At 36.4% G+C, this 15621-nt stretch overlaps 1 protein-coding gene across 1 annotated transcript in view; it reads right to left on the bottom strand.

The window, feature by feature from the left end:
• LOC140331491 (ATP-dependent translocase ABCB1-like) overlaps window positions 1-15621 on the bottom strand; it is a 42818-nt gene that overhangs the window by 13219 nt on the left and 13978 nt on the right. The window contains exons 12-21 of the mRNA XM_072412549.1: window positions 14382-14492; window positions 14165-14290; window positions 13383-13586; window positions 11356-11526; window positions 7969-8130; window positions 5779-6015; window positions 4159-4296; window positions 3440-3544; window positions 2969-3046; window positions 1733-1816 (exon numbers count right to left, since the gene is read on the bottom strand). Of these exons, the coding sequence (XP_072268650.1) occupies window positions 1733-1816; window positions 2969-3046; window positions 3440-3544; window positions 4159-4296; window positions 5779-6015; window positions 7969-8130; window positions 11356-11526; window positions 13383-13586; window positions 14165-14290; window positions 14382-14492 (1416 nt within the window). The remainder of the gene's footprint in view (window positions 1-1732; window positions 1817-2968; window positions 3047-3439; window positions 3545-4158; window positions 4297-5778; window positions 6016-7968; window positions 8131-11355; window positions 11527-13382; window positions 13587-14164; window positions 14291-14381; window positions 14493-15621) is intronic.

The following is a 15621-nucleotide window of genomic DNA, read 5'->3' as shown; positions in this document are numbered from 1 at the left end:
TCAGTTAAAAAGCTAAAAAATAAATGTCTCTCCCAACTATTAGCATATACTGCATGGTGATTGTATTGCTCCACTGATTATACACATAGCTGATAACCCCCAATGATCTGATGCCACCACTTATCTGTACAAATTTATTAATTTAAATACCTTGTACCCAACCATAGCACAAAGAGCTGTGCAAATCATACTTATGTCATACATAGCATATGCGCTTTGTACTAAATTCCTGACCTGAAATATGTTATTATATCTGCAGAAAAGTCCTTTCGTATTGAATGATAATTTATTAAAATAATGAGGTTTTAAAACAATTATTCGTATTCTAACTGAGGAAGAAGGAGCTACAGGCACAGAGATTGGAAGTATTTATAGCCCTTTACTGGCATACAGGTTATGCAAATAAATGGGCAATTTTCCAAGAAACTCGGACAATGGAATGGGAGAAGGGGCAACAAAATAGCAATTCTTTATGTAGTGATTTACATAAAGAAACACAACAGGGACCAACAACTGAAAAGTTTTGTTTTTTAATGTTTTCTATGCTAATGGATTAGATATTCAGATCAACAAATGACTTATAGCAGCTTTAATTCTGAATATTGCTATTGGGTCTGTTAATCCAGTGCTGACATTTCAGTTTTATATAGATGTTGGGGAATGAATCACCCACTAGCCTCTAAATCCTCTGTATTGCAGAGACAAGATTTCCAGCTCTCTGCTGTTTATAAAGTCTCACATTCCCTACTGTATTAATGTCAAATAACCTAAATAAAAACAGTGACAGTGAAGTTTTGTTCAAGATACATTATGAAGGTGCAAAGATTTCACAACTGGAGCAATAAGTATAAAAGTTGGTCGTTGATTTATCTTCACAGCAGGCCTGACTTCTTTCGGTTTTGGATAAAGGAAGGAAGCATGAAAACCTATCAAACATATTTGAATATTCACTTAATTTTTTTGCCTGACATTTACAGTAAAAAAATAATCTTGGTTTATACTCTAGTCACACCAGTAAATGGCACTCATGTAAAGGGTGTAACAAACTCTTGCCATGCACTTTAATAATAAAAAGTTCATTACACAATTTACATGAAGACACAGTACCATCTACTGGTGGCCAACAACCATGCACAAAAAATAGATTAGGATTAAGTGAACTATTATATCGAAATCAAAAGTTCGAAGTACTTTAACATGTAAACATAGAAAAAAAAATATACAGAGGTAGCCCATGTAATTTCATTTTTTTTTCATTTAAATAATGGAAAAATAACACACAATGTGCCTGATTTATTAAATCTTTAAGTCAATTAATCTTTAAATCAAGGTTGATATGTTAGCAAAGTTTTCAATCCTCGACCAGATCCATTCCAAGTTTTCTGGATCACTCAGCTTCACTGATGAAAGTGTATGCTCTCCAGCCTTGGAGAGCTTTAATAAATCAGGCACCATGTGTAAATGTATGAGTGTAAGTTAGTGTATCCAGTTCTCCAGTTTTCTTGGGGTAAATACCTTCGTTTATATGCAGATTGGTTTTTATTGAAGTATGTATGGTAAGTACAACATAAAGAAAAAGATATGTAATTATGTACCAGGGAGAGTAGAGTAAAGCATATAGGAGGAGGTCACATTTTAGCCAGAATGTCTATTTAACAGTCGGAAGAACTGACCCTTTTAAATAAATTGAGTGTAATAAATACTAAACATATATAAAGTCACTGATACATACTCCTTTAATCTGAGAAGCATCTGTTGCAAGCCTTGTCAGTAGTACTCCAACAGCATTTTTATGGTCATCATAGTATCCCATTTCCTGTAGGAATAATATTCATTTATAGATAGGTTTCCTCAAATTGGTACAGCCTTGTAGATTACAGGTCATCAATTCCCATTTTCATTTTGTGAATACCATCAAATGTTTACAAGTAGCAATAGAAAACTTTTAATCCTCTGTACACTCCGGTTTAATAAGTAAATAAAGAAAGAAAATGATGATTTTCTATCTTTGCTCAGGTAAAGCAATGAAAGAGAAAACATAACAATGGTTATTGGATTATTGTACATCACCACTGTCCTTTTCTTAGCATTGCCCTTTTTACTTTGCATTACTAAATAAACTTATCCTTGTATGGTTGATTTTTTTAAGTATGAAGGGCTGATCAGAAGCAAACACATTGTACAATATCTGGTTGGCAAATTCCTAATTTGTACCCACTGATGGTAATCAATAACCAGCTTCTAGTCTTGAGATACTATGTATTTATGTTCTTTTGGTTCACACCTAAGAACAACATCACTAAAAATCAATGTAGTGGAAGAGATTCTATCATACAAAAGGTTGACCCTGTAAGGGCTTAATAAATTTGGTACATACCCTATCATGAACAGGGTCAGTTCCCAACCTGACACTATACTTCATTATACAAATTATGTGAGGCAAGTCTAAATGGAAAGAATACTAGCAAGCATGAAATGTCAATGGAACAGTTTACCAGTTCATGTTACACCTCCTCTAAATGTAGCATTTTATTCAGGGCTCAGTTGTTCAAGAAGGTTGATTAAATCTGGCAAAAATAATACCTAAACTTTTTAAGGTTGGAAATTAAACTATAGAATTCAAGCAGTAAGAACTTTAAAATACGCTCTCACTGTCCTCTCTAGTTGCTTACATTGTGAAGTTGTCCATTCCTAAAAGGTCATAAAAGTTAAAAATTGTAGGGACCCCCTAATCTAAATTTTATTCTTCTCTGACAAATATGCTGTAGTAAACCAACCAGAGCTATGATTACATTTTCTGCTTTATACAAGCCTCTCCTATCTCTCCTAGAGAATGATTTTTTTTCCTGCTATGGTAAAGTTCCAAAAGATTGGATAAGAGAGGGAGCCAATCCTGAGTAAAGAATGAGCAGCAAATAACGGTACTGCTCAGTGGTGTTTGCTGAGGAAAGCACTAAAAGTTACGCACCTGTCCGAGCAAGGCTTTAAATGACAGCAAGCGCAGCCTCATGGTTAAATTTTCTCCTGATTTTCCAAACATGAAACCCTGAAAAAAGATATGAACTAAAATAAAAATCTTTTGGTTGATAACAGATTGCATGAAAATTATGTTTAGCCTTAGCCTTCTCTACACTTACATACTTATAACCATACCCATGCTCATAGAAGTATATTATTAAATACTGAAAAAAAAATTTAGTTTAAAGAAAAAAAATTAAATAAAAAAATAAAATAAATTCAATTTTTACTTAACCGGTATTCTTGATCCCAGTATGCTGTCCAGTTGAAGCTTGGATTCGGATAGTCCAAGTCTTTTAGGCCAATTAAACGTAGGCAAACTCCAGCAACAACTACTTGTGAAGTATACTCACCAAAAATCATAATGATTTGAAAATAATATACATATTCATTATATTGTATAGTGATTGCTATTTCTTACCATTACAAGATAAACTACAAAGCTAATCAGTCCTAGCAGAAGGAAGATTAATGATAATAACGCAGTCTTTTCATTCCTTTTGACTGGGTCCTGCTCCTGAAATGTCTGCAAAAGCAACAACAACAAAATCTTAGTAAATTATGGAAGTAAAAAGAGGAGAATATCATAAAACAATAAATAGAATCACATGCATCAAGAGTCAATATAATTGTTTTAAAAATGATCTCTAAATCTCAATACTGAGGGCTTGCACGTGGGACAGTTAAAAAAAATCTGGATGCACTAGTTTGTGTGTGATGTACTAGGCTCACGACAATGACGACTACAATATATTGCATTGCAACAAGAAATGTGTGTTTCGTAAAATATAGCACATACTTATTGCTTTAATAAATGCTGAAAATGTCAGTCTTTTGTTAAGGAAAGGTAACATTGCGTTTCCAATAACTTTTTTGCTTTATCTGTTTTAAAAGTACAAAATGGTTCAAAGTACAGCTGAGCACAATAGTAATGATAAACAATGTAAATCTAGATCACTAGTCATTTTCCTGATGGTGCCACCCTATATCATTGTCAGTGAATCTGTAATATTTGTTTTTACAGCTCACTGTTCTTTTATTTAGAGATTGCAGTTAAGGAATTTTAAATTATGATTTCCTTTTCAAATTCCTAAAAAGCTGTTTGATGGATATCACATTTTTCCTGGAACTGTTACCTACACCAATAACTTTTCCAAAAATGACAGCAAATGTTGGATATATTCCCCCATTAATTGCAGCAGCTATGATTCCAATCATGATGTACAACCATTCTGGTTTATTTAGCGCTAGAATTTTTCCAAGAGGTACATCTGTGTTCTAGAAGACAAAATATGACATAATAAACATATTTTAATGTATATATTTAACATTTCATCCCAACTTCAGTGATTTTGGTGGTAGAAATGACAATGAGCTTGTTTTGTAAATCACCACTAGATGGCAGCATTTACCACATGCTTTTACACTGAACATTCAGTTACCTTCTGCTGACTTTATAAGTAACAAATCTGTGGACTGGGGTTTTGTGAATAGGCCTAATTTATTATACTTAAAGTTTTTCATTCAAAAGTAATGGGTTGGGCTAGGTTTTTCTAAGAACATTTTTATTCTGCAAAATAGATCCTGATAATTTGATGCCAGTTAGTTTGGTCAATACTGTCTATAATAAATAACTGGGATTGTTTTTTATTATAGAAGATAATGATAATGAGAACAAGCATAGTCTTTTGTTGCAGAAAGGACAGACAATGCCCCTTCTGATAAAAATAACCCCTCCTGCCTGACTTCAGTTTTCAATTGCACTCACCTGTCCTCACTCCTGCCCAGGCACCGCTATCTTCACCCGATCTTCTTCCTGGAATTGGGTCTTTGGCCATTTTGACTGACTACCTTGAGATGATGTGACATCCACAGGGGAAGCCCACATGTGCAGCTCATCAGTTTTTTTTTGACGGATGAATACAGCGATCAGGCAGGTAAGTCAGGTAAGGGACATTCCTTTTCTGCAATAAAGACCTGCCTGATCGCTCATGTTCAAAGCTGAACTTTAGTTATGCTTTAACTATCCTTTCTGATATATTTTAACGGCTATTATCTTCCAACATGTATGAAGACACTCTCTGTTCACATCTAAAGTGGCTGCATTGTTTTCTAAAGATACCTATGGTGACAGTTACGGAAGGCAATTGGAAGGCAGGGACTTTCATCTGCAGCCAACCATACTTAGCAAGGCTAACATATTTCAGGGGCAATGTCCCCTTTATGAAAGCCTGTAGCATAGCCGCAGAAATGTGTTGACCTTCCAGGACTGAATAAACTCCTGTGCAAATGTGCGGGGATTATGTCATCCAATCAAGGCCCAACTTCAGGAAAAAGATCAGGTGAAGATGATCCTTGCGCCTGAGCGAGGAAAGGAGAATTAAATTATTCAATTGAAGTCATGCAGGTTAAGGTTATTTAATTGCAGAAAGCAACACATTAAATAATGGTATTTAGACCTTGCTGCTGTCTTCTGTTTGGCAAATTTATATTTGTTCAAAAACAATTAATTCATCCATTGTAATATTTCCAATTTTGGTATAATAATCAATACATATTTAATGGGATTTGTGCAATTTGTTGTGCTTTTATCATTAATTTAATGAAAGTTTTAAAATATTAAGCACAACCTTTAAAATACATTTAGGTATAATTATAATGACTTGGTTTAGATTTTCTTTAGATAGGGTAACCTAATATTTTATGTTCGGCTGGTCCTAATTACAATTTCCTAAATGATAAATGTTGGTTCTTTCACACCTCATTCTGGTTCTCAGGCTTTTCCTTGTCAGAATCACTTCTTGACACTGTTAGACTTTTTTTCCTCCCAGATCCTTGTTTAATACTTTCACTTCTGATAAGTGTCAGCTCTTTTTCAGCGGCTTGTAATGTCTCTTCACTATCTTCTTTTTCATCTTCCTTACACTCAGAATTTGAACTTTTCTTATCCAAACAGCTTCTTTCACAACCTTTTTTTTCTTCCTCCTTACCCTGGTTCTAGAAGTCAAATAGAACATATGATATGTTGAATAGATGACATTTACTTCCTATTTGTCACAATTGTGTTGATTTAGATTGTGCTGAGAGCAAAGAACGAACATTCATTGCAAATTTTTAACAATTATCTTTCATTGTTTAAAGACTTAAGAAAAGGTAAATACTGATTGAATAAACTCAAACGTGCACTGAAATTTTGTTTGAAACAACTTTGTGAATGGATGAAAGAACCTAAAAGGCCACAGTACAGAAAAAATAATGAATGATTACCTGTTTTGCTGCTCATATCACCAATCTTTCTTCTGAAGAAGAGCAAAACTAAAATCTGCAGGTTTTGACACCTTCTAGAGTGTCAAATATCTGTACTCCATTTGATTTGTTTCCTTATGCCAGACAATATGTTACTACAGTGCCCTGGATTCATTATTTTCTATATTATAAAAGTAATTGCAATTGCTTATAGTAGGTAAAAGCTTAGTGCTGGAAGGAAATTTTACAGTAACTAGACAATCCAGTGCCCCCAATGGTGGTAGTAAGTTCTAATGCTCAAAAAGAGACTATTTGTTTTAGCATAGATAGTGGAAAAACAGCTTGGGGGTCCAAGCTCAACATTTCAGTGCTATTTCCCAGTGTCCATGCTAGCATAATGCAGCTGAGGGTCATAGGGCAGAGTTAGAGCATATCATTATGTATTATATGGATCATTTAGAGCAATAGTCCCCAACCTTTTGCACGTTGTGGACCACTAAATGCATGGACTCCTGACCAGATCTGGGCCTGTGATGGGATAGTGGGCCCACTGCCCTGAGCCTTTGACGTCTCCGGGAGCCATGGTCCGCGCCTCTGGCTGGTGTGCCCCCCAAACAGGGTCTTTCTTCTGAGCCCGCTGATGGGTGCACCAGCCAGAGCCAAGGTCCACCTGTCAGATGGCGGACCAGGGCTTGGGGACCCCTGATTTGGAGTATATCATAAGCTTTAGAGCACAAACTTTTCCCTCTGTACATTCCAAAGAACCTCATGATAGTGTAAGGTGGCATGTGCAAGTATGTATGTATATTTTATATTGTGGATGTGGGCCAGGGTCCTTGCAACAGAAGTACTGCTTGGTTGGGAAGGTAAGCAACATTTGGATGTCCTGAAATATACACAGCGGCTGTTCCTTGTGTACTTTCTCACTCACCACTATTTCTACTGTTTTTTTTTTTAAAATGGGCTGTAAGCCAGGAGACAGGATACCAACACCCATCTAGTGATGACCATTCCGATTGGCTGTTGGTGTCAGTTGTTATCCTGTCCCCTGAGGACCACCTGTAAAGAAAACACTCACCACCATATTGCTTGACAATGGGTTTAGGACTTCACACATTTTACTAGAAACACTTTAAGTGAAATATTTTTCAGTATTACTAGAAACCCCCCTATCATATGGCTTGTATTCATTCACACAACAAAATGTCAACCTTAAAACCAAACAGTGGATGATGGAGAAGTTTGGAGGTACAGAATAATTGGTAAGTGTACAGTTCAATGAAGCTATAAAAGCCAACATCAATCTACCTGCTACCATGGTGGACTGGTAGACATTTATCCTGTAATGTGTCCAGGCTGCAAAAGTAGTCATCTCTTTAAGCTGAATTAATTTTTTAAATAATTGTTTTTTATGTGAATTTATTTTTTTTTTAATTTTTAAGCCTGCATGAGAATTACACCTTACTTGTATTTAACAAAGCAGTATCTGCATAATGGCTACTACAATTAATTACAATTCCCAAATTACCCTTTTGTAATAAACACAACTTTGTTTTCAAGACTGTATTGTTCCCTAAAATATTGTGGAAATTAACAGAAATTATTTAGATTATTACAATTTTTTACATACTATAGTCCATTGCTATATTTTTGGAAACATGGTTGTGTATCATATTCTAACATAAAATGATAAAATATCATTACCTGAAGCGTCACAAGTGAGTAATAAACTCCTTTTTTACACATTAGATCAATATGTGAACCCTGCTCCACCACAATCCCACCATGAAATCCAGCTATTATGTCCGCAGATCGAATGGTAGACAGTCGGTGAGCTATGACTATTGTTGTACGACCAGCTCTGGCCTGAAAGACACAGGAAAAATAGAGATCAAAGGCAGAAAAAGTATTGCCAAGAATATACACCAGTGGAAAGGCAGGTGATTATTTAGTGGCTAACTAATAACAAAGAAACTACACATTTCTACAGGATTGCCCAGGCCATCAAGAATTAATGGGAGCACAGAGCCTCCCGGGATACCTATGTTACGCGTCCTGGGAGGCTCTTAGCTGCTCCTTCTGTGCACGCCTGAACATCTAAAGCATGCGCAGAAGGAGCCCTTTCATCAATAGGAAAAATATTGCCAATCCCACGCATGTGCAGTGAGATCAGCAACTTTTTCCCAATCTACGTCACTTAATCCCGCACCCGCGCAGACAGTCTTCCCGGGCCGAAGACAGATACCCGGATGACGCAGGACCCGATGGAAGAAACCTCCTGACGAATAGACTGATCTGCGGGATTGAAGGTAAGTGTGAGTTTTTTGTTTTGGGTTTACTTATGCTTTAAGTAAAAGAGCAATATATAAAATATAAATGTATATGTGTTATGATTATATATCATTTTTACTTTTTAGGTTCACATTCAAGTTCAAGGACCATGATGTACCACAAGGCTACCCTTCAAAACGCACTCAATAAACAAAATGCATACAGCCATATGCATCTGTTTGTGTTCTACTTAAGAGAACTCAAATAAACACCAGCTAACATTGTAAAGGCCAATTAAACTTTTAGTTTAAAGCAGCTAAATAAATTCCACACATGCAAAACAAAAATTCAAAGTTTTACAATATACAGCCTGTGCAGAAAAGTCTCTTGCCATCGTACTGTACATAAGGGCTCTGAGTGCTCTTTATGAGGATGAAGAAGTCTTTCTGCAGAGGTCCAACATATCCCCTTGCTAAGTTAGACCTATAAATCTACAAAAGGCAAAATGTGGGCTCTTCCTTAATTGGAAAACTTTATAGTTCTGCATCATAAACTGTTTGACCTCTGGAAATATTCACAGATTTGCTTCTGCTGTTTTACAACTTTCCAGTTTACGAAAAGATAATAGAAGTGATTTATCCAGGATCATTCCCATGGATGAACAAGGGATGCACGATGCACCCACGCATCTTGCCATAAACCAAATTCCAAAATCAAAAATGTACTATCACATCTTAGATAAGCTCTCTCTTGTTCATTATCAAATATTGTTTTTATGATATTGTGAACAAATGACTCACCAGAGATTATGCTGTATGCTGGGGATATGGAACTAACAATGCACATGACTGGACCAACTTTTGTTTAATATATAAGAAAATTACTGTATCAAGCCAATGGGGCAAACCCTTCTACAAACCATGCTATATGTAAAAAAACATAAAAATATATGAAAAATATATTTTTAAAAAAGTTAAAAAAACACTAAGTACAAAAGTTTTTACCTAAGCACAGGACTCAAGTGCTAATAAATCCTAATTCCCAAACCCAGGCAGGATGTGCTGTACAAGTCGCAAAAAACAAACAAAAAAAAACACCTTTTACCCTGAGCCTAATCCTTTTTCCCTATGTTTTACACTCTTCCTCTTCAACTGCAGATCACAGAGGGAGGGTTTTATCAGAGGCATGTGCAGCTTAGGATGAGTTGGCAGAATACACGGCTTCCAATGTGTGTGCCAGGACTGCATGGTGATTGGGAGCTTTATCATCCTGGCCTGGCCAATTAAAATGATCGGGTGCATCAGAAAAGAAACGAGAAGATTGTGGCACCCTGTGATGGATTAGGGACAGGTGAGTATAGCGGGTTTAGTTCTTAGCTGGATCACCCAGGTTGTCTCATGATAGTTTATATTCTCCAGTCTTGGAGAGAGCTTTAATAAATCAGGCCTGTTGTGTTGAAGCCATACCTGTTCAGAAATGGTTCTTCTAATTTGATGTAGATGTCCTCTTTCTCACGATTTGTAAACCAGTTGTCTCTACTGTCCAAAATATGCACCTCATTGTCCCGTATTGCCCTCCTGTTCTTGGAAATCAACATCAGCAGTCTCATATTCCATTTTGAATGGATATCGGTGTTTACAATTTATGGATATAAATGCTGGGATATTTCCTAGACTAGTAGAACTGATGAAGCAGCTTGAATAGAGTGTGAAATGTCTTCAACATTACATAAACAAGTCCAGTAGTATGCAGGGGTGTTGTCGTAAAAAAAAGAAGAGGGGGCATGGTAATAGTAAAGGCTATCCATGGCGAGTGCACAGGGAGAGCTCTAATGGGGGTCTGGGGACAAAGCCCCCACTGGGGTCCAGGAGCATTTTAGATACAAATACCAAAATGTAATGTTTTGATTTGCAAAATTTTTGTTCAGTGTTATTTGTGAGTAATGATGTTACACACATGCAGATTTAGAGCTGTCAATTAGCTAGATGTTCATGCCCTTACCTTGTCATTGTGCTGATATTGGTTGTATCTCGAAATGACAATTGGCACAAGACATGGGTTTTACAGCATTATTCGATGCTGACAACCATGCTATTACATAAAACGTTAATCCAAAGTTACTTTATCTTTCTATTAGATATCGTTAATCACCAGTCGAGCGAAACAGACTAAACAGTCTGTGAGTAACTGAGACATCGGCCGGTATTGGGGAACTAAGCCAGCCTACACAACCTGGGTCACCGTGACTAAGCAGCTGCAACCCTAAATACCATGTACCCACTCCCCCAGTCCCTCTTTTCAAGCCTACCATTCAAGTTTCAACACTGTCGTACAATTATTATTGCAGTGCTGCTGGACTGGACCCTCTAATCATTCATGATTGTGTGAATTTGCTACTATAGGCCACTTTTTGCAGTGATTTCTTTAGCAAAAAAGGAGTGGGCACATGTGCCCATTCCTGAAAGAAGTGAGGGCACAGTGTGCCCACGTGTGCCCACGTGTGCCCGTCCCACTACACTCCTAGTCGTATGTGACTAACTACTAGTAGATCTAGATAAATATTGTCACTGTTTCAGCATCCTACATGAACAATATGTCAAAATGGAATATTAATTTATCTCCTAAAAGGCACAAGTGAGCTAAATCACTATTGTATAGGAAATAAAGCTAACACATCCCAAGTTTTAGGAAAGCTTGCATTTTGCATACTTGTAGTTAGCCACAAAAATGAAAATATGTTTTGCCTTTCTATTGTATCAAGGTCAACCAATATGTTTTTCACAGTTTATTGCTTTTTACATGACATATCAATCAAGTCACCTTATCCAATGCAGCTTGTACAACAGCCTCACTCTGCATGTCCAGGGCCGATGTCGCTTCATCAAGAAGCAGAATTTTAGGATTTCGTACAAGAGCTCGTGCAATGGCTATTCTCTGCTTCTGTCCTCCGCTCAGCTGGGCTCCTCTCTCCCCCACCATTGTATTGAATTGCTGCAGAAAGAACATAGATACAGTCAGATTTCCCTCTGGAATTTCTGCTTCTCATTGATCTCAGAGATGGATATATGGGGCTGCTGTAATACCGGGCATACATCATAAGATCATGTGGCATAGCTGTATAAATTCAAGTACATAAACCCAAGGACAATATATTGTGTCCTGCCAGTCCCGTCTGCATTAGTTTACTTTCACGCTTTCTGTTTTAGGGTTACAACTAACTCACTGTACTGTATTTATGAAGAGACAGCAGTGTCATCCTAGGACAGGACTGCAGAACCACCCTCCTCTTTTTCATAATATAGAGGTGTTCTGAAGAAAAAACAAATTAAGAGTCAGCACAGGCAGGAGCACAGCTGATAAGATCTTTGATAAGAACCCAAATAGGAGAAGTTCATGCTTGGGTTTGCATATCAAGTTTCCAAACTGAATGCCATATGCTCTACTATGTTATGTTACTATTATTATGATTTTGTTTTCTTTCCATTTGTGAAGTTTCTAACAAGAAGAGCACTAAATGTTGAGAATATATGTGTGCCACCAGCACTAGGATTTCAAAAATATTTCCTAGTCTAGTCTCTGTGGAACTGTAAGCGAGGCAAGTAAGGCAGCGAGGGAGCAATTCCCTAGAGCTTAGTGGAATACTTTTCCAAATGAGTGTGCCACTGGTGATGTATCGCTAAATACAGATTTAGCCATGTCACACGGCTTTTCTGATGCAGCACCTCTCTTACTTTCTACTGTTTGTTATAATTATGTACATTTATGTCCAGTCTGAATTATAGTATATTAAACAAAAATCCTAATATTTGTTAAAGATTCTTAGTTGTGCAGTGCATTGTAGGGCCAGAAGTACAGGATTGAGCTAGGATGCAAACAGCTTTTAACTGGACAGCTATCACCATATAGACAAACTGGCTTTTTGATGTTTTGTCATTTAGATTAAAGGTATCCCAAAAAAATAGACAAATTCATACATAAAGAAAATTGGGGGAAGAGAGTAGTTTCATAAAACCAGGGATTTCCAAATTGTTCAGTATAAGCCTCATGACCCTTAGTTTTCTTGAAAGTTGAATTTGACATTAAAATATATTTGCATCACATATATATATATATATATATATATATATACCGGTATATATATACCAAAATGCATATGTACTTACTAAAACTGGGGCTAAATCATGGAACAATGTACGTTGTGGATGCTGTGAGCTGTATTCATGCCACACACGTGTATGAAACCTTTGACCATCCTGCAAAAAAGCTTGGAATCTTTTTGCTAAGCTGTAATCGGGTTATCTCTAAAACTATACCTTAAAACAAGGGCTTTTTCAGGTCTCTCCAGACACCTGTACATTTAACATTATCTGTCTTTACTTCCCCTGAAGAAGCCAAAAGGCAAAACACATCAGATACAGAGACATTTTATGTACCATATGGGCTTTTTGTTTCTCTACATTCCACACTATTTGGGACATGTGCAATTATTTGAATGTTTGAGCCAACTAGCAAACCCAAATGTACTGCCAAAAAACACTCTGTTTTTCATTAGAAACTTTCTCTGTACATTGTGATATAAATAATATATATCAGGCATATACATTTATTCTTAATCAGAAAAGCAATATACTTTTTTTGTTTGGTCTCATTAAAGAGGTTACTTTGCCTCATAGGCTTTGTCAGCTAGAGAGTTTTCCACATGACCTTTATATATTTGTTCAGTATAAATACATTTTTTACTGGACTGGAGAAACTGGGGGTAAAGAAAATATTTATATGGACAAGAGGCACACATTTTGCCTTGTTATGGTTGCTTTCCAGGTCCAAAGAAAGAACATAAAACTTACATCAGGCAGTTTTGAAATAAAGTCATATGCATTGGCTTCTTTGGCTGCTTTTTCAACTTCTTGATCAGTTACTCCTTCTCTACCAAAGCGAATGTTTTCACCAATTGTTGTTCCAAACAAGACTGGTTCTTGACTAACCACACCAATGTTGTCTCTCAGCCACTTCACATTAATTGAACGAATATCTTGGCCATCCACCATGACCTGAATATGGAGAATTTAAAAAAACTATCAATATCATCAGTTTAACATAAACCTGAGCTAGTTTATAAAGTATCTAAGATAACACTGTCATGCCTGCAGAAATCTGCATTAGTCTTAGTAAATTACTCCTGTGTTTCTCTATGAATGTCCATGAAATTGAAGCTCAGGCTGTATGCAGGGCCGCCACTGCTTTCCAACAACTTATCATGCAACGCTGGGTCGACTCTAAAGTTTACACTGTTTTACAGCATGAACTCCTATCTTGAGTTCTACACTATACATTTATCAGTAGCATAAAGTTAATCACAATGTCCCTTGGATCTCTACAATATTCTCATTGTCATTAATTTTTTTTCATGCTAGTTTGTAATGGTTAATGTAGCTGAGCAGGATACAGTATTAAATTCAGCATTTTACTAAATCATTTGTCCATGTTGAGGCACTGCCTAATTTAGCAAATACTGGTTTGCAACAGTAAAGTGATCCCAAAAGTATTAAAGACCATCCCATCTATTTTTATGTTACATGTTCTAAAATACTCAAAAGAGAGATGTGGAATTCCATAAGACATGTCATACCTCCCCCTCCTGTGGATCATAGAATCTCTGTAATAACTGAATAGTTGTGCTTTTCCCACAGCCACTCATGCCAACCAGGGCCATGGTCTTTCCAGCGGGTATCTTTAGGTTCAGGCCAGTAAGGATCTATAAGAATGAGTTATACAAGAAGTAAATTGCTATATAATAATATACCTTTTATATAATAATATGTATAGTTACAGATACCTGTACATACCTGTACATTTTGACGACTAGGGTAAGCAAAGTGAATATTTTTAAATTCAATATGTCCTGTTAATTTGTCTGGCTTGTGGCCTTCAGAGGAGCCACTGTCAATGTGACGAGGCTGAAAAAACAAAATTGCTTTTAAATAATATTTCATTATACATTGGTAATCATGTGAATATCTAAAGTAATTTATGTCTTCCAACTGGGGGAGAGGATGGAAGGGTGGAAACTGGATCTGTCAGATACTAATATGAGTTCCAGTATGCAGCCACACTATTCATTTGATTCATGTAATGAAAAAGAGGAGAGGAGGAAGAAATAACAATGACCAATGGTATGATTATTATGAGTATGCCAGACTCACACACTCATTCTCAGATGTCCCCTGGTCACCTGGTAAATCTATAACATATATAGAACTATGAATGGATCCTTTACATATAGGGTATCATAACCAGATTCTTCACATGTAGGAGACCATGATACAATCTTCTACATACAGGGGACAATGATTGGATTCTTTACATTTAGAGAACCATGACTGAATTCTTCACTTTTAAGGGACCACAACTGCATCCTTCACCTACAGAGAACCACAAATGGATCGTTCACATATAGGTAATCATAACTGGATCTTTTACATATGGATGGATGAATGAATGAATGAAATTACAATGTAATGTAATGAATACAATGTAATACAATGAAAGAATGAATCCTTTACAAAAAGCAAACCATAACTAGATCCTTTACATAAAAGGGACCAAGACTGGATCCTTCACATATAAAGAGCCATGAATAGAACCCTTACATATAGGGTATCATAACCAGATCCTTCACATAAGGAGACAATGGCTAGATCTTTCACATGAAGGGTACCAGATCTGGATCCTTCACCTACAGAGAACCACGACTGATTTCTTAACATACCCATCACATATATATATTAAGGAACTGATGGATGGGATGCATATGGGAAACTTTGACTGAATTCTTTACAAACAGCAAAGTATAACTGGATCCTTTACATGCTGAGAACCAATACTGAATGCTTCACGTATAGGGGATCTTGATTGGATCTCTTTACTTTTAGAGAACCATAACCATATCCTTCATAGGACCAATGATTGGATCCTTCACATATAGCGAACCATATATGAATATATTTATCATATAAAGGGAACAAAGACTGCACCAACAAAATAGCCAGCTCATACAATATTTCTTTAGTTTTTAATATCAGAACC

This window comes from Pyxicephalus adspersus, chromosome 5, assembly GCF_032062135.1.
Source record: "Pyxicephalus adspersus chromosome 5, UCB_Pads_2.0, whole genome shotgun sequence".
Lineage (NCBI taxonomy): Eukaryota > Metazoa > Chordata > Amphibia > Anura > Pyxicephalidae > Pyxicephalus > Pyxicephalus adspersus.
This window is presented reverse-complemented; position numbering and strand designations above follow the sequence as displayed.